Here is a 16,051-nt window from a genome sequence, read left to right as displayed (position 1 = left end):
GACAAACGGGTCTATTGCTGAGCCAAGGCAGTGGCTTTCATGTGTAAACATTTAAAATAGCAACTGAGGGAAGGTTATAAAACAGGACTATTTTGATTAGTTTTAAGAATTTCTTAATCATTTTTCAAAACTACACTTGAAGTATATTTGATCCTTACCTACACTCGCCGATGGGCTTGGCTAGTGTAGGGAGCGTTATTGATTGTGCTTCAGAAGGAAAGCAGTATTTCAGATTCGTCGCGTAACCATGCTTTATCCAAGCTGATCAGAAGGATACGCAGCGTGTTCCTGCAGCAGGGAAGCGGCCGGTGTTAGTAAATGGGAGGGGGTGGAATTATGTTCTCGTCTTTTGGAGTGAGCGGACCGGGCAGCTCGATGCCGAACCTCTCTCTCAGAACAGCGGGGATCTCTCCGTCGGACAGCTCCACTACGGTCCTCATCCCGCTTTCTCCCTGCCCCGGTGGAGAGTGCGTGGTGATCAGCCTGCGGCCCATGTAGCTGAGCCTGCCGCCGGGCAGCAGGAGGGAGCAGAGTGACTTGCAGAAGAAGATCGAACTGGGGGAGCTCTGATGGTACCAGCACATCGCTTTGAACTCCTCCAGGCGGCGTGGCTGGAGTGTAAACTTGTACAGCTCTGTCCAGGCCCCTTGGCCTTCTCCCCCCTCTCCTTCCCCCGGATTCTCCCTCGCAGTCTCCAGGAACAGAGTCTCCCCCTGGTGTCGGACCCGATACAGCCCATCTCCCTGCTGCTGGGGCTCTCCGGTTTCCAGTGACAGAGGAAGCTGGAACCCGGCTCCGAAGCCTACGTCGCAGAGCCACCTGCGCCCCTCTATGACCACCTGGATGATCAGGTGGTCAAAGGGGGGGCCGTAGCGGCCAGTGATGCTGTTCCGGACCTGTGCGGACAGGAGGGTGACCTCAAACCCAAGCTGGGACAGCAGCCAGGAGAAAAGCCCATTGTTCTCGAAGCAGAACCCGCCCCGGCGCTGTGTCACGATTTTGTCATAAATCCAGGGCAGCTCCAACAGGATCTGCCCCCCGCAGTGGATGGTCAAGTTCTCGAAGGGCACAGACAGTAGGTGCTTGTGGTGGATGAGCTGCAGTGTGGCCAGCGTTGGTGGCACCTGCCCGAAGCAGCCGATCCTTAGCAAGTATTGCTCCGCCTCCATTCTACCACAGAACAGCGAGGGGCATCTGAAAATGATCAAAACATCCCACTGGTTTTGGTAATCTCTTTCAATTTCAGGTCAAACTGAGTTATATAAATCGGTCATTTCAAAAACGGGCTAATTTTGACTCATCTCCCTCTTATCTCAAAAGGCACCCGTACTATAAGCGATTGCGTGCGGTATAGAAGCTTTTCAACGTAAACAAAATCCTTTGCGAAACATTGAATCCCCTCATTTAAAACAAACTTACAAAACAATTCCGTTATCCACAGTAAAGGCATAGTAATCTATCCCTTACCAACACGAAGTTAGTTTGAATTTGTTCATTCTACCGCGTTAAAATAACATGTTAGTTCAGTAACGCACAGACCTGCGGCATGTGACAAAGTTCAGCTTCGCTGGGCTTTCTGAGCTGTTTCCTGTCAGTGTCAGTAAAGGGCTGCTTCCACCCGGTGCCACGAAACGGAACAAAAACCAGACGGACAAGGAGTGAGCCGTTTTTATCACTTCGTCTTTTTTTTGTCGTGCCACATACAGTTTCTTTCTACAGAATTCGTTTACGGCGCCTACTGTGTTTATTTTTCGAGAGTCCAGTTTAAAATCCTACAGGATTTTACATTTTTAATCACAATTTGAACGTGACGTTTTAGCTGCAAAGACGCGTGCAGCGCAGCCGCACAGGAAGGAGTGTAAACCGAGGAGGACACAGCCCCAGCATGAGCAAGGTTATTTTGTCATAGAAACACTCTGGAGTGAGAGCTCATATTGCAGTACAGGACACTGGACACCAGTCAGCGGCCAGGGATTTTCCGCCATAGGCTTCAAGAAGACCGGACCACACGGCAGGACCGGAAGGAGCCAGATCACGTGGGTCACCGATCACATGACCGGAGCTTCCGGGGTTGCTAAGCGCCCCGCTCGGTAACAACGCGGTTGCCAGGTGAGCTGTTAAGAGCTGCCGCGGAAAGTGACAGAAACCGTCTGCCAGCTCCTCCGTCTTCTGGAGCTGCTGTTAGCAGGAGGTAGGTCTTACATTGCGCCGACTTTAATGACTGGTATTGCATGGAAAACGGGGACTTTAAAACGAATACCTGCAAGGGAATGCAGTTTCCGAATAAACTCAAAACATGACTGACCATTGCGGGCTCCTTTGAGTCAGAAACTGGCTCTGAAACACCACGAATCAGGGTGAAGCCCCTTTTCATTTCACTCAGCGTTAAAAACGGCGTTGCTGCTGTTGTCGTTGTTGTTGTAGCTTGCCCGGAGGCGTGTTGCCGCTGCCCTCTCCCGCCCTGCGCCTGTTTCCTCCGCTGCTGAGCTGTCCCGGACAGGTGCCATGCCGCCTCCAGACACGATGTTCTGCGCACAGCAGATCAACATCCCCCCGGAGCTCCCGGACATCCTGAAGCAGTTCACCAAAGCCGCCATCAGGACGCAGCCCAGCGACGTGCTTCAGTGGTCCGCGGCGTAAGTGTGGGGCGTCAGCCCTCCAGCACCCAGGGCCTGCGGGTCATGGCGCCTGGTCTGCAGCCAGCTGGTGCTGCTTCACTGAACGGGCTCCGTCGAGCCCAGGGTGGAATGGAAGCCCCCCACGACAGCAGCTGCCTAATCCTCCCCCAGAGATGGGGGCACAACTCCGGCGGGTGTCTGGGTGTCCTTCCGCCCGAGCCCTTAGTGACCCCATCATCCGCTCCATGGGAGAGATTGGAGCCTTTTCCTTGTCCTTGAGAAGCTGGAGGACTTGAGACTGCACCGAGCAAACAGCATCGCGCGCTGTTTGCTTTTGAATTCATTGCATTCCGTGTCTTTAATGTGCCGCTCGGGACATGACCAAGGTGGTGTGTCTGAGAGGGGTTCCCTGTCCCGGTCCTGGAGGCCAGCAGGCCAGCTGCTTTACAGTCCAGCTGCGCTTAGTTACCTAGGCTTGGGTCAGACTTACATACAGTCGGACAGCTACAATCAAACCTGTTATTAAGGGTTCAGTTGTGTAACTGAGAGCTGTGGGTCACCAGGACCAGGAACTCCTGCTGTAAGCAAGTGGTTCCCAGCCTTAGTCCTGGAGGAAATCCTTGTCTTCTAGTTTTTGTTTTCTTCATCACAGGCTGATTCATGTCAGTTTTATATTTGGGGTACATTTTTCAATTTGCTTCCAGCTCTTAAAAGGTCATATGGAGTTTGTGGTTGGTGTCGACCCTGCACCAGTTTCTGAGTTTAAGACCTGCCCTCAGTCTGGTGTGTTGTTTAAAATGTAACTTCTTGTACCTCCGCAGATGGGGAAAAAAATGTTTTTTTTTGGACACTTACTAAAACAAATGCCATAAGTATTTCTTAGTTCTCAGGATTGTGTTTATTTTTAGATATTTTTCTGCTCTAGCAAGAGGTGACCCACTTCCTGTTAAAGAAAGACTTGAGATGCCAGTAGCAACACAGAAGACAGATACAGGACTCACACCAGGGCTCCTCAAGATCCTTCATAAACAGGTGGCCCGTGTTTTTAAAAATGGAACTATGCAGACATAATATGTTATATTACACACAAGCCTTTCTTCTGTTCCTCAGTAAGATAAGTGTGATTTTGCATTGTTTTCTACTAATCTAATAATGTCGTCAGTTTGCCCATTTCTACAAGCTGCCGCAGAAATCTGTGACAGTATGAGGGGAGTAAGCAGGGCTTTAGATTAGGAAAGGGACAGTCTTGTCTGTTCACTGAGATAAAAGCTGGGCCTTTAACAGACCTGCACTTCCCTGCTAGACAATGAAAAATCTGATTTGTAACTTGAATAAGGACAAAACAATGTGTTAATCCACACAAAGCAAAGCATGTTGGTGAGATGAGGTGCTCTAGAGAAGTGCTACAAGCTCATCGTAGTCCTTACTGTCTTGCGCGATGTCCAGTGTGCAGAAACCGCCATGAAGGTGCATCTTTTCATCAGCATGCAACTCAGGTTTGCAGACAGTACACTATGCAGAGGGGGAACTGACGCTTCTTCAGCAAAGAAAACCCCGAAAGATTTTCACCGGACACAAAACATAAGAACATAAGAAAGGATGAATGGCCTCCTCTCACCTGTAAACATCTTCCCTGTTTGGTAGTTACTCTAGTAGTAAGCTAGTAGCTGTTTCTGGAAAGAGGCCAGGGTATCAGTTTCAACAGCATGGCTGGGTAGCGTGTTCCAGTCTCACACAGCACCTCAGGCTGAGACACAGTGAATTGAAGGTTAGCTCCAGTATTGCCAAGCTGTAACTAATAAGTAACTTTTCCAGCTTGGACCAAAAGGAAACGTGACTAAAGCAGAGCTGGAGGACCATTGGCGAGACCTCTCTCTGCCCAAGGAGCAGCTGGACAGTCTGCTGGGACTGGGAAACTTCGGCACCAGCATTGAATGGATTAAAGTCTTTGCTCTGGGCTGCAGTGCCCTGTCTGGGGTATGTATGCAGAATTACGAGGCCCATGTGAATGACTGTGCTTCTCAACGCCAGCATTGTGTTCTGTTGTTAATTGACTTCACTACCTACATTGACATATTATGTGAATTAGAATATTGTTCTTCACTGCTATTACATTTTCTCTCTAACATTTGTGTGAATTCCAGATTCCTGAATACATAATTTTGCTATTTATTTTCTTAAAGTGCTTTTTTATCTAGAATTATATAACCATTGTAGGTGGTTGGTGTCTTGAATAATATTTAGTGTACCTTTTATACACTATTTCATGAGAGAAAGCCCTTGGAAAAAAAATCCAACATAAACCAAACCCTTAGTGAGTATGTGGCTAAATAATATTTCTGGAATAGAAATATAGGCTTCTCTTACAGTACTGTGTTATAGCTGTTTTTTTCTCCACTTGTGTTCTCACAATGTGCTCTGCAGATGCTATATTGTTAACTGTGGTATAATTCTGTAAAGCCCCCTGTGGTCGATTGCCGTGAAGGTTGCTAATAAAATAAAGCAGATAAAATAACTGATTGATAGACCCTTCTGAATGAAAAGCACTATGCAAATAGAAATCATTGTCACTGCTGAAGACCATGTTACCTGGCAGGCCACCAGAGACCAGAAGTGGCGGTGTGCTAGAAACAGGGCTGCTCAGTGCGCAGAGAGGGATCAGGCTCTACATTAGCAATCAGAGGTGATTTTAAGATTGACCTGGGTTGGAAAAACACCTTTAAATGATTCAGTAGTGTTTTCATGAGAGGAGTCTGCACAGAAGCGTTAAAGGCACAGCAGTGTTTACAGACTCCAGTTTATTGCCTCTGGAAGAAACGTAAAGCAGGCCGACAGCTAGGGAGCTGGCAGCATTGTAGAGAGGCTGAGAGTTATGAAAGGATAGTCTGGGGAGAGTATGAAAAGAAATAAGTAAATGAATTTAAAGTAATAAAAACTGACAAGCTTTCAGGTTCAGGTTCCATATTGGACAAAACAGAAGATGGATGGGATAAACTGATATTCTAAATATTGCAAGATTACACTGAGAGACTTCAGGAATGGCGAAACAGCAGGGCTATTGACTTGGACAGCATAAGCACATTAAACAAAATGGAATCCTACAGCAGTGTGCATGCTTTTAAAGTTTTGCTCGAGTGTTATTTGTTGTAGCAAAGTGCCTTCATCTTTGTACCCATTGGTTCTTGGCCCTGATACTGGTGAGCTGCAGCCTTGTGGGTCTTGTCTTTAAATTGGTATCCACTGCAAACCTGCAAGCAATGCCACATTACTAGTGTAGCATGTAATTAGTTCAGCTAATTTACTTGGCTGGAGCAGAAACTATATGATTGCAGCGCTCAAGCCCCAGGGAGCCCCAAGCACTTGTAACTCTTGTAACTTGTTATATTTAAAGAAGACTATTTTTTTTGTATAATTTGATGACTATAATGACTTTTTTCTCTTTAATGCCAAGTGACTCACACTGTCAGAGCCCATTCCTTACCAACTAGTCAAATAGTGTTGAGTTTCTTTTTTTAAATAAAATCTGTTGGCTGCTGCTTATTCAAAAGGGGAAAAACATATTTGTAAAATTAAAACATGATTCATGGATGTGTTTTGTCTCAAGCCGTAGCTCTTGGGAGTGGTGCTGTTCCACCTCACCCCACACAGTGGCAGTGCACAGCTTAAGTCAAAGATTTTATTACTGCTCTTTGCTATGTCACGGTAAAACAATTTTTTTTTTTAGCAATAGAACTTGTAAATCCCCATTTATGTTTTGGATAAAGAGATGTTTGAAATGCATTGGAATAATGCATTGGAGCTTTGGGCCAGACGGTTGATCTGTGGCCTGCTTTGTCCTTCCCCAGACGATCATCAGCGCTCTGAAGCACGCCTGCGAGATCCTTACCGAAGACCCAGAGGGGGGAGCGGCCCGCATTCCCTTCGACACATTTGTGACCCTCTACACCTATCTGGCCCAGCTCGATGGGGACGTCCCACAGGAGCACATCGACAGCTTCCTTCACAGCCTCGAGGAGCCTGTGTGAGTGTACCCCTCAACACTGTGGCCAGCACACGTGTCAAGGAGCAGCTCTCTCCTTCTGGACGCGGTTTTCAGCTTCGTGAATAATGCCGCATTGCACACACTTGGCCTAAGGATCGTGGCTCACAATGAGCATGGGATATTCACCTGGAATCGTGAAACTTGATATAGAATGGGTTTTACAATGACCTTAATTCAGTCCTCTAGAGGAGACATTACAGGCAAAGTATTCACATCACCTAACAAGTCATTACACAGTCACATAACCACACATACAGGTCTGTTCAGGTTAGCAGCAGGACATGTTTGTTAGTAGCTTTTGAGATCAGACACTTCTCATTTCTGAGAGCCTCTGTATGTGGTGGAGTCCTGTTTAGTGGGAGGGACTGACGCTCTTGAAGATTGTGTAGCTGTGACATGGGGACAAGACAGGCCGTGCAGCTGTATCTGTTCGCATAAATCATGTATAAAATAATCTTTTGTTGGTCTTTGGAATCAATATCTGCCTAGCAGAAAGCAAACAATGCAGGTAAAAACACAAGTAAAACCAGGTGTTCCTGCTGCTATCTCTATCTTCACTTGTTACCTTTAATGAGCCTATTTGCTTTTGTGGCCATTAGTAATGCGGCTATGTATTCAATTTTGTACAACTAAGTAACATAACTACTTTCTACATGGTCAAAATCACATAGTCCCACTCACCAATCCCAGATCACAGACCCAGTATGTGATGACAGGTTTTCTTTGTGTAAAAGTCCCATGACAAAGAGCCCTAGTAAAGCAGTGGGCTTGAAATATGGGCTTGGTTTCACCTGGACCTCAGTTGGAAAATGCTTCACAGATGGCATTGCTTTGGAAGATCATTTGTCAGCTTTTTTAGGATTAGAGGATTGTTTGAAATAGTAGCAAGGATGTGCTTTAATGTTTGATTTTCTGTGACTCACAGGGCCAAGCAGAATGGAGTGATCCAAGTGTCAAATTTCTCCAGCCGTAAAAAGTGAATTCATGATAAGAACAGAAGGAGAGCACAGGGAACAGACAGGGCAGGTGGCCTGAGATGGTAGCTGAGACAGTCCCGTTTCATGGAACACCTTAATGCAAATAAAAACAGAGCCACTAATACAATTAATTGTTGTGGTGTGGGTCCATGTCTGTCAGAAAAAAAGATATCAAGAACAGTTTCTCCACATTCTTCACAAACATTCTTCATTGTTCTGGATTTAGGTGATTTTGTTACTTTATATTTTCTTTATCTAGACATATAAGAGACAGCTGTCCATGACAAGTGCAGAGCTGTAAAGTGTTGTGCTCTATTTACAGCACTAAAATGTATTAATGTAGTCATAAAAATCTCTGAAAGGCTGTTGACTCTGGACTGTAAGGTGGTGATAACAGTCTTTGTAGCTCTAACAGTCTTCAACAGCAATGCTATAAGAGTAGATAAGCTTCGCCCTGGCAGAGTACTCAGTTCTGTAGCTCAAGGGTCTGTCTCGCATATTCCCAGGCAGAATTCTGGCTGGCATGTTCTTGTTAAAAATTCAGGATGCACCGTACTGCTCTTGAGTGAACTTAATAAATACATTTATAAATACATTTATTCAGAAATGTTATAATGGCAGCCTTGTCAGATCATATAATAGAAATTTATCACCAAATATGAGATGGATCATATACAATGTTGCTATGTGGCTGGTTGGTTGGTTCCAGCATGTTTGGCATGCTCATTTTAATATGGCAGTGCTTTGTGCGTGTACCGGTTAGAATATATAGATTATCTATGATAAATGAGACCGTGTGCAGTTAAATTTATTCACACTGCACAGTTCAGCTGGGAGTGTTGCTGGTGTCTGGGGAGGGTTGATGGATAGACTCTCAGATTGTTCCCTCTCTTGTTCTCTGACCTGTGATGTTGCTGCACTTGCAATAATACTGCTTTAACGTTGTGTTTTTGTCATGAACTTTTAACAACCATACATTTTGTAACACACAGATGATGAGGCTTTTCCATCTTCAGAAGATGAGTGCAAAAACAAGATATGACCTCAAGCATCTGTGTGTCACAAACTCAGACAGGTCAATTCATGGAGTGAAATGTGTTCTGCAAGTATTTCAGTATGGATTCAGTATCCAGAAAAGGGTCGAAAGGAGTTATTAAAAATCTAGGTGCATTAGAACTGACATTTTCGTAAAGCTTACAATGTTTTCAAACATAAATCTAGTTTTTTGTTTTATTTGAGTGAGCTTGTTTGGAAAAAGCTTCTAAGTATCTCTTCAATGATGTATAGCACCTGAGATACCAGAGTGTATTGGTATCCAACCCAAAAGAAGAGACAGTTGCTCTAGAGCATTATATGAAACAAAAACACTAGTGGTGTTAGTATGATGTCTGAGGTGGGTGTTTAGTTTATTCCCAGTGAGAGCAGCCCATCCTTGTAAAGAATCAAATAAAAGCCTGCAGGAAGAAATACATAGAAACAACATGGGTCTGGTTCTCTTGGAATTGAAATGTTTCTTTCTGTACTATGTACAGTATGTAGGCAAATCAGTTTGATTCGTAAACTGAGACCACCTTTAGACCACTAACCACTAACACAAAAAAGTTAAAGAAGATAATGAAATAATTTCAGATTCAGGAATGGAAGGGGAAGGAGCTGAGCACTCTATACCATGTTCCCAAGGGACATGTATCCCAGACTAATTACCACCACGTTTTGAAAATTGGGAGTAAGACTAGAGTGTTTTTTGTCTGTGGCACACCAGGCCACTGTTTTCCAACATTTCTGGGCTAGAACAGTGATTGATCAGATGTTGTATCCCACTGTAAGGTTGTGGGAGCACCAGGAGAGAAAAATAAGAAATCTTCATTTTTACTAGCTTGTAAAAAAACAGTGAATGCAAGGTTATTTCATAACTTTAAATTTAGATTCAGTATTTACTAAGTATTGACTTTTAGTTTCAATGCAATTTCCTTTTAAATCCCTTGTTGTGGCTTCTCAGTTTTCAGTGGGCTTTGTTTTTGGCATTAAGAAGCTAAAATGCACTGAAGGCATTGTGTTGAGAAGGGGAGACTGCTCAGTACCTTAAGGCAGGAAATCATTCATGACAGCTGGCAGATTCCCAAAATGCATGTCTGCATATCAAAGTTGTGAAAGTCCATTGCATGCATTCATTGGAATTCGTTGTCAACATTTCCTAATTTTGTTAGCGATGTACATGTAAAATGGCAAAGTAGCCCAGATCCCATGTCAGACTGGGCTTAGTCGGCTGATGAGTGCTGCGCTGCCGACAGCTGTCTTGAGGACTGCTCACTGCTGAACATCAATCTAAGTTGTGAAGGTTAGTCCTTTTTCACTTGGATGTAATTAATTCATCTAAGAAGCTGTTATGTTGCATGCTGGAAGTTTTATTACACAAAGATGCTATTGCGTAGGTGTGCTATCTGTTGTGGAGCTCGTAATGTTTTCAGCTGGAATTGATTATCCCACACCAAAGGAGTGCATGGAAAGTCTGAATTATCCAAATCTTTAATTTTGTTTTCATACTGTAGTTATTGGTTCCTTATGGCTTTGGTGGGCAGTTGAATTTAAACCATCTTCCTTGCACTTAACAAGGAAGGATGTACAGTATGTCCCCTCTGTGTCCATTCACTTTTACTCTTCTGCACCACACATAACATTACCTGTCATTTTTATAAAGCGCACTATCACAGTTGGCTAGTTTCCATGTTGTCCCGCTTTTAAAATGACCATTTTATAAAAAGTAACATTTCTGTATTTTTAAAACATCACGTCTCTGTCATCCCTTAAAGCAGAGGTCCCCAGTCCTGGTCCTGAGCTGTTAGTGACATGGAGCAGCTCATTTGGAGCTTAAGTAGAGCAGTTTAACGGCTCTGTCCCAGCTTGTCTTAGTTTACTGGGGCTTTAAAGAGACCTGGGACGCATGCGGGCATGAGGGGGACCCCAGCTTCGGTTTCCCCATCAGCTGGTCTCGAGCCCTGAGGGGAAGGATGACGAAGAGGCTGCAGGCCTTGTGTGTTCCAGCGTGGCAGTAAAGCTCACTGTGCTCCTTGCTGTCCTGGTCGCTGGTTCGTAGACAATGCCGAGATTTTGCAGCTCCCAACTCAAAGCTCGGATCTCATTCCCACTATATTTTGGAATGATGTCTTGACAGGCAGAGCCATCACACAGCATCCCTCGCTGAACCTTCAAGCGCCCTGCCTGTGAAATCAAGATGTATTTCCTCCGGATGCCTCTCAGAATTTAGTGATGAGCGACTGCTGACACAGACTCGCCACTACGCCACCCTGCAGAGAGTGGCTATGCAAAATAAATTCAAAGTTCGTCTTCTCTTGGCTGTCAGTACAGCAGTAGACACGTCCCTTGTGATCAGAGTGTTGCATGTTGGTGTCTTAAAAGATTAATCACAGTGCAATTCCTAGCTGGTCTGTGCAGATGTTCCCAGTGTTAACACAGGGAGGCATGCTGCTTTCCTACTGATCAGGCGAAAAGATTAGCCTGTCAATCCGTCAAATGAGCAGTGTGCAGCGCAGCACCTCACTCTCTCAAAAGCTTGAGAAAAAGCTGTGTGACTGCGGCCACATCCAGGTTTTTAAAACCTTTGTACAGCTGTTAGCAATATCCATATACAGGTGATTTTCACATAATTCACGTATTTTTTGGCTTCAACATAACAATCATTTGCTAACTACCCTTATTTTTTTCAAATACAAAGGTAGTTATTACTTTCATTCAAAATTATTCTTATTAAGACTGCTGTGGGAGTCAGACACTGGAAACAGTTTGAGTAAATTCTTATTTGGTAACCTTTTTTCAAGAGCAGCAGTTTGCCATGTACTGATAATTTGTTTGATCAACATGGCAACATGGTTTTTTAAACTCATTTCTTTGATGGACATGATATCATTTTATCAACCCGTAATTCCAATAACTAACAACTCCTATAGAAACAATTTCAGCGTGAGTGCAAAGTGAAACGTTTCCTTCAAAGTTTGAATTTTACTCTGTATTTTTTTCCTTCCACTGTAATTTCATAGTTAAGGCATCATTTCTTTTATATGCATTTCAGGTGAGTGAGGTTGTTAGTATCGACGAGCGTCAGAAATCCATGTTCTATAAAATGTTGCATGAGTCAGATTGCATTGTGGTGTTCGGTGTCCGTTCCAATGTTTATGTGTAAAATGATTATGTACCGAATCGCGCCTGTTTACCGATATTGATATTGAGTGATATAGAAGGTGGAAAACTGCAGTGAAGGGTCTTATATGAAAACTGTTTAATTAAATGACACTTAAGTAACCATACTGCACAAGCTATGTGTTCTGTTCAGACATTTCCTCTGGAGTTTGTGGGAAGAAGCTACTGCGAGCAGTCAGTGGTCTGAGGAGTCTGGATAGACACAGGAGACAGTACAGAGAGCAGGACACTCAGACAGAGCAGACAGGCAAGGTTCTTCCAGACAACAGTATCTCATCTCTGATGTCTTGAAACTGTAGGAACAGTCAGGATTTAATGGGAGTGAAAATGTTTCTTTGAAAACCTAAACAAACATGTTTTTCATCTACTGTAAGTCTGCCTTGTAACTGGAAATGATCTTATTCCTAATGAAATTAACAGTATAGACTTACTTTATGTTTGTTTAATTATATTGACGTGATGTTATAGTTGGAGTGGAGTGGTGGCACTGTGGCTAAGGCTCTGTGCCTGTGGCTGGAAGGTTGCTGGTTCAAATCCCGTGGCTGGCAGAGGAATCCTACTCCGTTGGGCCCCTGAGCAAGGCCCTTAACCCCAACTGATCCAGGGGTGCTGGGGTATCCGAAAAGACAAATTCCTAATGCAAGAAATTGTATGTGGCCAATAAAGTGATCTTATCTTATTTTATGAACATGTATTAATCAGAGTAACATTTTGTCTCCTTTAGACATCTGCACCCAGGTCAAGGCAGAGTACAGTACAGTATGAAAGGAGTGACAGGAGTCGACCATGCAAGTTTCATATGGATTATTCTTATGTCCATTTCTCAGGAAATACTCTGTGAGGCAGATCTTGTCTTAGTTCAAGTAGGGAGCTGCATCAGCATGCGTCGGCCGCAAAGGAACAAGTAAAGGTTTATTTTCTGAAGAAAAGAGACGAAAAGAAATGCAATGTATCGAAGAAGGCTACACAGCCAAAACGTTGTGTTTATTTTCTTCTCTTTTCAGCCTGGAGTAAACCTTTTCTTGATGCTTAGATTTTGTCTTAGTCAACCACAACGAAGCTTTCCTAAGGCCCTCTCCAAGCCCGTTTTAATGCAAGGTGATGCCCAGGTAGGAAAATAGTGAAGACACGACTTTCGTTGACAGGAAGGTCATCTGAATCCCATTGCAGAAGCTGGTCCTCACCTGCCTCATCTCAAAAGTCAACCGTCAGGACTCTCAGATGCTTCTGCATCCAAAAGCAGTCTGTCCTACAGGCAGAGCTTCACTAATCTCCAGTTTGGGATTGACACTGAAAGACAGGATTATTTTTTTTTTCAGCCTAATTATGATATATACTGTATAATTATTTTTTAATGATAGAATTACTAGTTTGGTAGTATTAGGAGGTGCTGTCCTATCGCACTGATGATAAGAGGGAAGGTGTTCCTCCTGGTGTCTGGGCTTGCACGAGCCGATCTGCCACAGGTTAATAAGTCGATTGATTCCTTACCCTTGATTTCATGGGTGAATTAATTTCTCACGTCTCCGTCTGCTGTGAAGCAGGGCTGCCGGCGCGGAATGCCTGGTGCTCATCACCCAGACGTTACGCTTCACTGGTGGATGAAGGGGGTCCTCGCCTTCGGGCAAAGAGCGGTGGGATCCTTGAGGATGATTATCAGTGATGTCTTGGGTGACAGGAACCACCCCTGGGCCAGGGGCCAAGCTCCTCTGAGCCCGTGACCCCGGGCCCCAGGGGTGCCGCCGGTGTTCTAGATGACCCGCAGGTCAGCGATCCTCCAGCTGGACTGTGCTTGTGCTGCGAGGGCGCCACTGTACTACAGCTACACCATGCAGCCGCTACAGTACAGAAAACAAGAGGCCAAAGCAGTTTCTTCTTTCTTTTCAGAAAACGCCAAGAAGGAATGGTGCAGCCCTCAAACTTCACCGGTCCCAACAGCCCCGAAGGCGCTGAGTAAAGCATCAGTTTCACATTCCAAGATGTTGCTGAAATGTCTGGTTTCCACAACAACTGAAAAAATTCTGCTTAATTCTGGATCTTTAACTGCAACATTGGAGCCAGCGAATAATGACATAGTGTAATGAAGACGCACACAAGGGACCAGTCAAATAAAAGGACAGTGAAAACAGCAAGGCAGAGCTCAATGTTGCTGTTTAAGAAGGCCAGACTGAACTGTGGATCATGAATTGGAAAGGCATGTAGTCTGATTTTTGGGTAAAATACCAAGTTTTGGTTTCAGGGAAACACTTCTTTTATTAATTTATAACTGTAAGCATAATATATTACTTAAATGTAACTTTAAAGAATGCAAAGACTTTTTTAAAACTATAATGCCCTTATAATATAAAATAATAAACTACTCATCTTGTTTCTTCTTGGTAATGTACAAGGATTTTTGATCTTGAAAGAAAAATACACCAGTTGTAAACGTCGCTGAACTCTTGTGCCACTGTAGCTGCATAGTGGAGTGTTGGGAAAGGTGTTGCTTAACATTTTCATTTTGCCATTTTCTTTTCTAGTCTTTCTTACATTGTCCTCACTCAGCCTTTCCAAATGACCAAACCATCTCAAACACTTCTGCCCACCTTCTGCAACTGCATGCACACGAATACACATCAGCAGTGTGTCTTGTTTTTCATTTCCACAGCGCTGTGCTCCACTCATGGGTCATTTTAATGGATACCTGCACGAGTGATGGTTTTCCCACCACTCTGTGCAACCATGCCATGACAGTCCTCCCTTACAGAATGGCCTGTATTTGAGCACTCTGGTCATTTCTCCATCACTCTGAATCTGTGCTATGACCACATTACGCCAGTCTTTGGGGCACACTAGATAAAGTCCAGAACAGCTGGAACAGACGATGTTGTTCGTCACCTCCAGTTTCCAACATTACAGCTGATAAACCATCCCATCCAGCCATTATTCCTTTATTCAGACCCTTCACAGCACCCTTTTCTGCTACCAAACAAATAAATGTCTCTCAGCATTCAAGCATCGCTCCTCTATCATCAAACACATCTAGACACCTTGGTATTATTGTCATCTCTCCGTTTCACACAGAGACACAAAATATTCCTCCCGTCTCTGAGCACTTTCTCTTCCCCTCGCCTGCTGCTCTGCTCTGCTTTCACACCATTTAGTTTCACACTTACGGATTCCTGAGCTTTTCCCCCCGATTGTTCAAAATCCTCTTGGAGACATCTAATCTCTTCCCCTTCAGCTTCTTTACTGCTTTTGATTAGAACTATTTCATGGCCCGTTTTAGTGTTCATCAACTGTACAATCTCCCTGAAACCTGTCCAAATAGCATTTTTTTGAGTTTGAGTTATTTGAGTTATTTCTTCGATCACATTTTGCCACCTGGCCCCACTCTCACTCTGCCGCACACTTCCTTAGCTGTGCTCATCTGTGCATTTTTCTGTCCTGACCCGTGAATCCACTCTTCCAACATGGCGTTCAGGTGTTCCTCAAATGGTCCTTTCAGCTTGTCAACAGCATCCAGCTGGTCCACCTTCTCTAATAATGAGGCCACTATTCAGTACATCGTCTCAGATATCCCTGAGGATCATTAGAACTGTACTGTATCATTATAAAATCAAGAACTGCTATATGCTATACATGCATGTCTGTGATAACTTGCTGTACTGAATATAATTTACAGTTGTAGATTTTTTTTCCCTTGGCTAAGGTTATGACAGATTTCTGTTTCCAAATGAAAGCATTTGTCAAGTGGCCTTCAAATATAATTCATAATCACATTTGTTTGAGAATTTTTGTGTGGCTGAGCAGCAGGTAAGCAAAAATCTTATAAACTGATACTTAATATTGCAACTTTCCTGTGTCATTCTTAAGAAAATCTGCCAAACTTTTAAACAAAGCATGCATTTTTTTTATTCTAAACTTTCAATCTCTCAAGCACAGCAGTGATGAGCAAGCGCTCAAAACCAAAGTCATGGGAATCTGATGTAGCTTCTGGCTATTTTTCCCACATTCTTTTGTCTATTCATCAGTACAGAACAGCAGGTGTCTCCATAGCTAACACAGCTATGCATTAACTAAGGCAAAAGGAAACTGAATTTATACAGCAGCCCATTGTGTGACTGCTAATACGTTTAAGCGGAACGGATAATTTCAGTGCTGGCCGTACCTGCACTCACTGCTCACACTGCAGCATTAGGAGTCTGTACCTGTGAGCC

At 43.9% G+C, this 16,051-nt stretch overlaps 2 protein-coding genes across 3 annotated transcripts; one reads left to right on the top strand and one right to left on the bottom strand.

The window, feature by feature from the left end:
* Positions 1–198: 198 nt before the first annotated feature.
* LOC148833193 (arylamine N-acetyltransferase, pineal gland isozyme NAT-3) lies at positions 199–1,619 on the bottom strand. Its single transcript, XM_088918623.1, has 2 exons — positions 1,540–1,619; positions 199–1,194 (listed from the first exon to the last, which is right to left on the bottom strand). The coding sequence occupies exon 2, from the start codon at positions 1,167–1,169 to the stop codon at positions 312–314; it is 858 nt and encodes a 285-aa protein (XP_088774749.1). The 5' UTR covers positions 1,170–1,194; positions 1,540–1,619; the 3' UTR covers positions 199–311.
* A 144-nt stretch (positions 1,620–1,763) lies between these two features.
* Positions 1,764–15,612, top strand: ropn1l (rhophilin associated tail protein 1-like). Of its 2 annotated transcripts, none has more exons than XM_088918621.1 (6): positions 1,764–2,109; positions 2,425–2,636; positions 3,527–3,650; positions 4,434–4,595; positions 6,464–6,639; positions 13,740–15,612. In XM_088918621.1, exons 2-6 carry the CDS (start codon positions 2,506–2,508, stop codon positions 13,807–13,809), a joined length of 663 nt encoding a protein of 220 aa, XP_088774747.1. In that variant the 5' UTR covers positions 1,764–2,109; positions 2,425–2,505; the 3' UTR covers positions 13,810–15,612. The 2 variants fall into 2 exon arrangements, with proteins under 2 accessions (XP_088774747.1, XP_088774748.1); XM_088918622.1 differs by lacking the exon at positions 13,740–15,612 and adding an exon at positions 7,586–7,710.
* The last annotated feature ends 439 nt before the right edge of the window (positions 15,613–16,051 follow it).

This window comes from Atractosteus spatula, chromosome 6 (assembly GCF_055471065.1).
Source record: "Atractosteus spatula isolate fAtrSpa1 chromosome 6, fAtrSpa1.hap1, whole genome shotgun sequence".
NCBI lineage: Eukaryota > Metazoa > Chordata > Actinopteri > Semionotiformes > Lepisosteidae > Atractosteus > Atractosteus spatula.
This window is presented reverse-complemented; position numbering and strand designations above follow the sequence as displayed.

Bases quoted from the DNA above. Each gene is read 5' to 3' on its own strand.
- LOC148833193 (XM_088918623.1), bottom strand. From the start codon at position 1,169: ATGGAGGCGGAGCAATACTTGCTAAGGATCGGCTGCTTCGGGCAGGTG.
- ropn1l (XM_088918621.1), top strand. From the start codon at position 2,506: ATGCCGCCTCCAGACACGATGTTCTGCGCACAGCAGATCAACATCCCC. The intron at 2,637-3,526 runs GTAAGTGTGGGG...GTTTATTTTTAG, and splicing joins GTGCTTCAGTGGTCCGCGGC to ATATTTTTCTGCTCTAGCAA. The intron at 3,651-4,433 runs GTGGCCCGTGTT...TAACTTTTCCAG, and splicing joins TCAAGATCCTTCATAAACAG to CTTGGACCAAAAGGAAACGT.